Genomic DNA, 11,099 nt, shown 5'->3' on the forward strand with positions numbered 1-11,099 from the left:
TCGAACCGAAATTAATTAATTTCCCCTCGGGTTATGGGAATTTTAATTAAATCTCCTGAAATGTGCCTGATTTTCCCACATTGATAAAAGTTCCTAACTTTTCTGTTGCCACCTTGGAGAAGTTCAAAAATTCAAGAATATTAAATATTGCAATGTATGTTTTAACAACTAACAATAGTAAAGTTTTATGAAACAAATGTAAAGGGAACAACTGTTTTTAAAAAACAATTTTTACTTTTAGTAATATTTTTTTTAAAAAACCATAGCTAAATAAATCTGGTTTAGTTTAAATTAAATGCACTCTTTCTCAGCTTCAACTAACATTAAATGGCATCACTTGCTAATGTAAGTCAGTTTCTAAAGTCTAAGCAATACAAATTTAATAATAAAACTTCAAAATCCTATAAAATTTACAATTTTTTTTTCACAATGTAAGGAACAAAATATTGATAAATATACAATAATTATTATTAGAATCACACTACATAAAAAATATTACAAAAATAGAATAATTGTTCTTAATTGATTTGAGAAAAGAGGTGTTTTCTCACAAATAGAGGATTTGATTTGATTGCAGAAAGAATATAATATTAGAAGAACCATTAAGAAAGAATAATACATCACATAGTAACACCAGTAAAAACTTAGGCAAGAGAGGCAGTGATTAAAGAAAATTATGTGTGGGTAATTAAAAAAAAAAAAAGCTTAGGAATTATAGCATTTTTATCTAAACAGCCTCATCATACCATATGAACTATATAAATACAAAACAACTCTCTCAGTTGCAAAAAAAAACTTTTTACAAAAATGAACTAAACAAATTATTCTTATCAATGACTTAAAACTTTCGGTCCCCTTATACATTAATATAGAAATAAGATGACTATAAACTAAGCAGTCATCAATAAAACATGTACAAAAAATTATTGATAACTCATAAAATATAAATAAATATTGAATAGTTGTACATATGTAGAAACAGCTTGAGCATTCTAAACAAAATTGGAATGAGATTATAATTATTAACAAAATTGCAATGAGATTACAATTATTAACAAAATTGGAATGAGATTACAATTATTAACAAAATTGGAATGAGATTATAATTATAAGGTCTAATACTCACAAAATCATAAAGGTGTTCTGTAAGGATCACTCTTAGTATATAGTTTGAAAATCCTCGTCAAAAATGAAGTTAAAAAATAAATTAAGGATCACAAACTTATATTTTAGGAAAGGAAAAAGCAAAAATCTAACTAATTCTTACTGCTGAAAGTAAAACCTGTTTGATTAGTAGAATTGATTATTAGAGAATCTTTTAAGTTTCATCAGACAATGAAACTCAGACTTCATAAACCTCTCTGTTATATTGTTGCCTAAACGTTAATTTGCTCTACCAAAAGACTTTCCTCTTTTTTTGGACAATCCAGGCTGATTTTATCAAATTTCTCTGATTTTTGCGACTCGTTGCAAAAATGTTATTATTAATTTTCTGTAACACCTCATTATGAATAAAATATATCACAAAATGCTCATACTCATTAGCTTTTTAAAAAAAAGGATAAATAAAAAAACATTTTTTAGAAATTATTATTATATACCAATATTATTTAATAAAATATATGACTTTGAGATACCTAAAACTTAAATTAATTTATTTTTCTTTGACTTTTTTAATTAAATTTCTTGAAAATTAAATTTTTTTTAAGGATTTTTCCAAATTTGTAAAAATTTCTGATTTCCTAGTTCTGAGGCCAACCTGTTTAACTTCCTTTTTGATGATAATTCTAAAAATATGTATTAAAGGTAATCATTAAGGAACTGTATATTAAACAAACAGAAACATTTCAAGATGAATTTTACAATAAAAAAATGAGAGTTTTTCCCCACCCAATCAAGAATAAAATGTTCAGATCACCATCTTATTAAATTCCATAGTAAAATTATAATTATTGAGCTTAATAAGACACATTTTGATAATGAAAATGAATATCCACTATTGCAGCCATCATTAAAACAAGTATAAACACAGGATCGGTATTCCCTCTCATCTCCTGGACGTCTCACATATTCACAATAATTTCCGTGATGCCGAGAAGAACAAAATCGTCTTGTTCCAATAGTACCTGGAAAAAATTAAAAATAATTGGATACCTTAAAAGATTTTTAACAAAAGTATACTTTAACATATTAAACAACTCAGTTTTAAACTTGTTTCTAAAATATAAATAATGAACTGGAGAAGTAAAAAGGGTTGAAAGAAAAGTAGAAATTAAGATAATTTAGTCACTGGCCCATAGATCAGGGACTTAATAAAGCTAGTCAGTGTACATTTTCACTATTCTTTTTACATGTCTCTATTAGTTTTCTAATTGAAAAAAATCAATAAAGTGAGCTTAATTTAAAAATTACCATACAAAGTATTTGCTAAGTTTATAAAATTTGTTAAGTTCAAAGAATGAGTAAAGTTAATATGCTATTTTGTAACAATGAAACAGACTTAAACATGAAACTGAAAGTCATAAAACAATTCCTTTACATTGATTTCTAGTCCAGTAGACCATTAATAATTATTTTTTAGTGGTTCCAAACCAATGATGTTACTTTTGAGCCCTGAGTAGGGCATTGTGAGACATTGAAAAAATATTCCATTATTTAATTTTTTTTTTAATCCTAGAGTATCAAGGATTGTTAGAAGCATTAATTTTTAATTGCACTTTAAAAATTTATAATGAAAATACTTAGAACTTGTACACAAGCCATCATAGTTAAATGGTGAGATTTAGTCCAGAGTGCTATGTTTTTAATTAATGTATCCTCCCAATTTATAACACATTATCATTCTTTTTTTTATCATTTAGTTTTGATGTTCTTTTGAAAATTATTAAAAAATTTAGATATACCCAACTTAAATTGTAATTACCAAAACTAAGTTTCCCAGGGTTTTAGTTTTTTGGAGTTTATTTTCAGTTTTTTTCCCAGGGTTTTAGTTTTTTGGATAAAAAAAATTTATGGAAAATTATAATGTTTTTGAAAACATTTCTTAATCATGCAAAAAAATTTATTTTAGCATACACTATCTTTTACAGAAATATGAAAAGTATTTAAAAACAAGAATATGCAATGATTTGATAATATACCTACTAAAAGTAAATTAATTTCTAAAAATGTATGTAATTATTATAATATTTTTCTGTGAATGAGCTTTTTTTTTTCTAATTTGAGTTTTCAGAAGGTATTGTAAGTCAGCTCTACTCTTTGTACAAATCAACTCCTCTTGCTTATTATAGTTTATAAAAGGAAAAAGCCTCATTATTATTCAGAATTAGCTTATTTGAATTTTAGTTCAAGTAATTTTCTTAAACTTGCTTTTTTAGTTATTTTATGGTTTTAAATTGTATTTGACAAATTGTAAACGTTAATACTTTTTATTTTTTAAGGATTTATTCTTCAATTTTAAAAATAATATTTGTTATAGGAGTATGATGTAATTGGTTCTTTTTAAAAACTTTATTTCCATCTATAATAACATGAGCTATCTATTTAGTAATATGTCAAACAATTCATTCATATTACTATTTTTTAATTAAGCTTATTCTTAACAAAGCATTATTAAAATTTCTCATAAGTATAACATGAAGTTAATAATACACACATCAACTATATTTTTTAAACAAATATGATGCATATCAAAAAAGGTATCATAAAATTTATGTTTAAATTATTCTGAAATATAATAATAACATCAAGAATATTAAAAAAAATTCCCTAAAAAAAGGTCTAAAAAATTTATTGTCACTTTTTCACATCTTTTTTTTTTATCTATTTAATTTGGAAAATGACAAATCAATCAAAATGAACTGCTAATCTAAAAAGGCCATGCTATAAACATGATTTAAATTGTTTATATTAAAAAACATAGCTGAAATTCTGTAAAGACAAATTAAACAATTTGTGAACAATTAATAATTTTAATAAAATCAATTGTAATATTTCTCCTTCTGCATAAAAAATTTTGCAAAAATTATTAATGACTTAGTTTATTTATTCAATATATGTTCTACAACTTTTCTACCAATGATATCTGTATAATAATTGATTCAATATAACAGTGATAGCTTTCTTAATTGTTACAACAACAAAAAAATGAAATGTTTTTATTTATTTGTATATTTCACTTTTTTTAATGAAAATTCAGCTTAATGTAAGTTAAATAACAAATCAAAAAAATTTAACCAACATTCATATTTTAAAAAATAATACTTAAAGGAATAACAAAATATACATTTAAAAAATTATAATAATTAACCCAATAACAGTCAACCTAAAACCCAGTTTTGGTTAGTGCTATTTTTGCACAAAGAGCAAAAAAATGTTTATAATATTTATTTTCTCCAAATAAATATACCGTTAAAAAGCTAAAAAAATTGTTTTGGTTCACAAGCTTTCCTTTAAAAAAATTAATAGAATACTTAAAAATTTAAAAGCATATAGTATAAAGTATATTACATAGTTTTTTATTTTAGTGTTGAGTGGAGTTCTGATTATATTTGTGTAATGTACAGCTGTATACATTTTTGCGTGACCAACAATTTGGTCTTTTCGCTTAAAAATATTTTCAGTTATGTACTTATTAAATAAAAGGGAAAGTTCTAAGATATTTTCATTAAAAATGATAAATTATGAGATGAAGTATTATTACATGATAGATTTTTAGAATTATATTCTTACATTTTATTTAGAATTTACATTTAAAATTATATTCTTACATTAGTACACTTACATCATTTGAATGTCTGTTTTAAAGAAACCAAAAATTCTAGTTCAATCCAGACTCTATTGTTCATAATTCAAGAGTGTTCAAATCCCAAAAGACGATTTATTTTTAATTCAAAATAATTAATTATGACTAATTTAAACATTAATCAGCATAAATATTTTTCTATACAAAATAAAATTAATGTGAATACAAAACAAAACCATCAAAAGAAAATAGCATTTTCATAAATTCAAAATAAAAGTAAAATGAGAAACAAAATTGAATCTGTAGATAAAATAGTTTTATAATTTGTTAAATTCAATTATGTAAACAATTGTATACCTACAATTCAAAAGTTTTTTGACTATTATTAAATAAAATAATAAAAAATAATAAACATTTACTAATAGTTCTATTTTGCATGAAATTACTTTGGATAAATGAATTTTACAGTTGCATGCAAAAAATTTTCAATTCATTTATAAAGTTCTTGAGATACAATGAAATACGCAAAAAATAAACTTTACATTAAGGGGTTCAAACTTTAAACCACTCTCCTAACAAATTATTGAGATCATATTACCAAGATTACGGCTACCCCCTATATTTTGAGGATCAGAAATCTGAATTTGTCAACAAAAAAAATAAGTTTATTTAGAAAAAGTATGTTTTTGTGTCTGATAAAACTAAACTCAGTGGCACGACAGCCCATAGAGGGCCAAGGCCTACTGTGCCCATCTCAGTTTTCTTGACCTTGGGCTCTGTGGTGTAGAGGCAAATGTTCCGGTCAGGTGGTTAGCCGAACGCGGAACCCCCAGTGTTTAGTTCCCAAGCATGCTTGGTACTCATTTATCGACCCACTGAAAGGTTGAAAGGCTGAGTCAACCTTGCCCGGAACGAGGATCGAACCCAGGATCTGTGGTTCGGGAGCGTGAAGCACTACCAGTCAGCCACCGAGCGTTTTGTATCTGATTTCGTAACTTAAAATATTATCCTCACTAATAAATTAGCATATTCAAGGCAACCATTAAGATTGAGGCCTAGAATGTGAAGATTTGATCATTTGATCAAAGGTTACTCAGGGTGTGCCGTACATTTTTTCCACATAAATGTTATCAATATATTTCAAGTAATTTCTCTGCTAATAATAATGTATGAAATTCAAGACGACTATTATATTTTCCTGCACCTTTATTGACACTATTAATAATTTTTGTTTTTCATTCATACGCAGCAGAAAGTACACACTATGTTTTTATGTTATCAAGGGTTATTGTGAGCCCAGCTCAAAAATTCTGAAATTTTCAAGTAAAATTATTAATGACGCATTTCAAAAAAATTAATGTCTTCATAAATTGAAATCATTGATATTTTAAAAACATGAAATTCTAAATAAATTATATGCAGCATAATTTAAATGAATAATTATGTATAAGTTTACTTTTATGTCTAATCACATTTATTATTTAAAATAAAAAAATATTTACAAATAAAAGAGATGCCAATGTTATAAATTCTAGTTTTAATATTTCTAAATAAAATCTAAAAGAATTTTTATTAGACATAAATATGATCAATGATTTCTTAAAACTTCAAGACCTTGGATTTCCACAAACTTCCGGATAGCAGTTAGCGAAAAATCCGGAAAACCGGATTTTTCCCCGAAGCACAATCATGTCTGCAGAGAAATGAACTATGAAGTAAATATTTACCTTCATACATTCCTGTTGCTTTAATGCAGTATTTCGCCTCATATATTTCATCACACTCGGTAGGTTCAAGAGTCAAACCATCTCGATTAAACACTTCAGCACAATATGTTTCTTCATTTGAATTACACTGGTAACAAAATAAAGCTGATGCTGCAATTAAAAAAGGGATTAATACCAATGATGAGAGTGGAAAAAGAACAATAAGTCTGGAAATAACTATCAACTTAAATCATTAAAAAATAAATAAAAAAGGCATGATCGAGTTTTATTTTTTCTTTAACTATATGAATACAATGGCAGTCTAACAATCTTCTCAACATAAATCATGATTACCAGCAGGGTTGGCAAGATTTTGCCGCAGGTGGAAAAAACCATGGTAAATACCGGTAAAAACCGTCCTGGCAAAAACAGGTTTTTGCCAAGCAAATTGGCAAAAACCTATACTTTCCAAGACGAGAGGACAAAAACACATTTTTGATGCAAAATTATTCCTAAAATTTAAATATATACTATAAATATAAATAATTACAAAAATTAACAAAATTATTATTCCATAATTAAATCATAATGTAATAATATATCATTTTAGTAGTTTAAAACATTATTGATTGGAAAATTTGTGATTATTCTCTTTTTTCCAGTGAAATGAACTTATTTTAAATTAATATAACTATAATTTAAAGCATAAAATATGTATCAACATGTGTAGTTAATTATTGTACAAATAATAATTTTTTATAATAAATAATAATAATATTATACAAATAATATTTATTTATTTGTAAAAAAGCATTTACTTAAGGATTCTAAAATGAAAAGAGGTCAAAAACTTTCAATCTTTTAAAAATTATTACCCTTATATTAATTATTAATATGTTAAAAATAATTTTTTCATGTAATGTATCAAAATTATTATTCCTTATGATTGATTTAAATTTGTTTCAAGTATTTTGTAATATATTTAATCAGCAATTTAGATAATTTGGTTTTCGCCGGTTTTTACCAGTTTTTGCCGGTTTTTACCAGGTTTTTGCCACTGTCCTGGCAAAAAACCCTTTTTGCCGGCAAAAACTCCAACCCTGATTACCAGAATAAAATAATAATAAAAAAATAATGCAGAACTATTTAGAAGAAAAAAAAGACATTTAACATATCATTTTCTCTCATCCAAATTTAGAGAAGTTGGAAGAATGTTTTATTGAAGAATATAAGAATGAAAAACATGAATGAAATCAAAAAGGTAGACACACAGGGGACCCCAATCTAATATTTCAAGGAACAAAACCTTATAAAAATCTGCTGAATCATTAGTGAGAAAAGTGGGGTGAAAAACATCAAAACTAGTTTGACAACCAAGTTAAACTTAAAGATATTTATTACAATTAAATTTTAGCTCCGCTGGCTTTAAGATAATCATCCTATCATTTTATGAAAAAGATAACCTCAACAGTAAAATTTTTGCTGGATTTACCCAAATAGTGACATGGTTAAAAGCAAAACACATATATTATTTAAAACCAGTTATTTAATAACTTGTTTTATATAACATAGATCAACCGTAATGTTAAAAATTATATTGAGAAAAATCACTTTTAAAATGCAAACCTTTTTAAAATATATATATATAAATTCTTTTTGCATTAAAATTAAAATTATGTGTTCATGTATAACATTTACAAGATAAGAATTTCAAAAAGTAAAAATAATTGGGTGGCACTTTTAAGGCATTCATTAAAAATTAATTCAATAATTATATTACTCCCCAAGAAAAAATTAGGATTGAAATAAAAGTAGGTTTTAATTTTAGTTTCGAAAAATTTTTAAAAATAATCTAAAAACTAATTACTACATATTATCTAATATTAATTGATTTTTATTAATACAGTTAAACATTTTTTTTAATTACTACGCCTAATTTATTATTCATATAGAAAGATTATATAATAATATATAAAGATCATTAAATTCATATACATTGGGCCCTATAAATTGTGGAGAAATATTTTAAAAACCATGCTGGAAGGATAAAGCAAATTCTTTAAATTATGTATAGACTGATTACATATAAATTAGAATACAATTAAAACTGAAATAACTCAATTTTTTAAAAAAAATACATCTTTTGTTTTCTTCCTTGTCTTAATTACAATCATTTCAATAATTATTACAACAGAGATTTCCTAACCTTATAACTTTCACCTGATATATCTATATTGAACATCACACTGATAATTAAAATGAAAGGAAAAAGTCATATTATAAATTATTATATTCCTACTAACTTCGTCTTTCTCTCATAAGAAATTGGTTGTAGCAAGACATACAGCTCTTTCATGGTCAACTAAATTAGGCAGCAGAGGTATAACTTGTCTGGCTTTGCTTGTAAGTTCTAAAGTTAGCTTTGAAATTACTTCTGAATTCCAAAATATGTTTAGATCCAAAACATTCTTTAAGACACTCTTTGTGAGCAACTATGTTTTTATAATCGTTATTGAACAGACAACCCAATATTTTTATGGGTTTACGACTACTAATGTTTAAATCTATAGCCTTCTAATTTTGAAAACAATCCAGAAGGCGAGGGAACTCTTGGATCAAGCATTAGGAGTAATTTGTCTTCGTAGAGGATTCTTTGATGTAAATAACCCACATTTGTGTTACATGGAGAGGAATACCACGAAAATCTCGCACGGTCAGCCAGGCAGCAAGAGGACTCTAACCTGTGATCTGTCTACCACTATGGATATTTTATGTAAGCACAATTGTCGGTGCAAGCTGGATGTGGATTTCGTATTGACCAGTCATTCCTTGGATTCGTTCGTGTTTCACCTCATTGGAAGCTGAATGCTCTATCCCCTGAGCAATCACAGATGTGAGCAACTACTTAAAATTTCCTTCACTCAAACATTTTTTATTACACAATTGTCATGAATATAAGTAGGTCATTTATTTTTGATTAGAAATATGAGCAGCTAGCTTTCATGGAGTTTAATACTGATTAAACTCAACATTAACTAAAAGAAGGCATTTTGCATAAAAATTAAAATGTGTTAATATTATGTGTTAATACGGACAATTATTAATAATCAAGATTTTCCCATTTTCACACAATTTATAACGCCTTATCCATGCGTGATACAGTGGAATAATGATTTTGAAGAACAAACATAAAACAATTTTCTGAGACGTAACTCATTTTACTTCGGATAAAACTTGCTTTCATTTTCATATAAATTGAATTACTACTAAATTATTTTAATATCATGATTATAATTATCTCTAATAGCTAATAATTTTGGGGAGATTTCCGTATTGTGATCTGTGACAGAATAATCGCCAAGTCTTGGAAACTTCCGGGCAGTGTCTCGCGAGAAACTAAAAAAAACATCACAGAATGGGACAACTCGAAAGGTATAACTCGTAGCCATATTCACTAAAAATAAAACACAGTACACAGAAACAATAAATTAACCAATGCTAATTTAGGAAAGTAAACAACTTAGAGAAAAACACATTTCTTACCTTTATTCGAAATTAAAACAATGATAAAAAGCTTCACAAAAATAACGAGAAAGAAATTCATGATTCCTAGTTTCATGCTTCTAAAAGAAATAATTATTTCTAGGTAATTAATAATAAATTAGTTCATTGGGAATTTCTATTGATACATAACAGCAACATTGACGGGCGCGGTTATCTGAATGTAAATAAACTAAGCTTTCGAATACAGCCACGGTTGCAGTGAGCCTCAGTGAGCAGGCGGGATGAAAAGAAAATAGATCAGAGGATTATCTTGGCCAACTGAAACGAATGTAAATATAAAACTTCGCGAAAACTAAGTATTTCTCTATGTTTTGATGAATCAAACATTATGCTGATGTTATTCAGTAGACATTTATATCATTTTCATTGAAACTCTTGTGATATAAAAGGCATTTATTTGGTGATTTATAACTGTCATGAAGATAAAGTAGCTTAAAAGGAATGTACGTTTTACAAAGCTCCTTACAATGGAGAAAAGAATGTTTATTAAGTAATATTAATATCCAAGAAAAGGCTTTAACTTAAAGCCTACGATAATGGAAGATATTCTTGCGAAGAAGTGTCGTATATAGACGAATTCCCTTACACATTTAAATGTCATTATAGATGCTGTACTGTACTGAAAAGTTAAATGAATTTTTTATGCTTTAAATAAATATCCTCATTAAATAAATAACTTGATTCTTATACCGAGTTTAAGTAATATAATTAAAAAATAAAAATACATAAAAATTGAAACAAATAATTCACCTCTCATTCATTTAAATAATTTACTTTTATCCTAACTACTTTTTGATGTGCATCGAACAATGTAATGTTTCGTGTTGGGTTTTTCTACTTAAATAGCAAGTTGAACAACATATTTTTATCATAGTGATCTTAGGAGTAAAACAAACATTAAAATTTTTCGAAATTTTAAAAAAACTAAATTAGAATTAGAAAGCAGTTTAGAATCTAATTTTACATTAGCAGAATCTAATTTTAGATTAGATTAGCATTTTAGAAACGGGTATTTCAATTTCTGATTTTTAGAATCATTGTTGAATTTAAAAATGTTGATTTTGATGTTGTCTTAAAAATGTTGT

At 26.0% G+C, this 11,099-nt stretch overlaps 1 protein-coding gene across 1 annotated transcript; it reads right to left on the minus strand.

Annotated features, from left to right (window-relative positions):
- Positions 1-1,691: 1,691 nt before the first annotated feature.
- LOC122269282 (UPAR/Ly6 domain-containing protein bou) lies at positions 1,692-10,194 on the minus strand. The gene is made up of 3 exons (XM_087160359.1): positions 9,994-10,194; positions 6,472-6,621; positions 1,692-2,126 (listed from the first exon to the last, which is right to left on the minus strand). Exons 1-3 carry the CDS (start codon positions 10,067-10,069, stop codon positions 1,915-1,917), a joined length of 438 nt encoding a protein of 145 aa, XP_087016485.1. The 5' UTR covers positions 10,070-10,194; the 3' UTR covers positions 1,692-1,914.
- Positions 10,195-11,099: the final 905 nt, after the last annotated feature.

The sequence above is a fragment of the Parasteatoda tepidariorum genome, chromosome 1, assembly GCF_982258835.1.
Source record: "Parasteatoda tepidariorum strain Cologne lab strain chromosome 1, Ptep-v5.0, whole genome shotgun sequence".
Taxonomy (NCBI): Eukaryota; Metazoa; Arthropoda; class Arachnida; order Araneae; family Theridiidae; genus Parasteatoda; species Parasteatoda tepidariorum.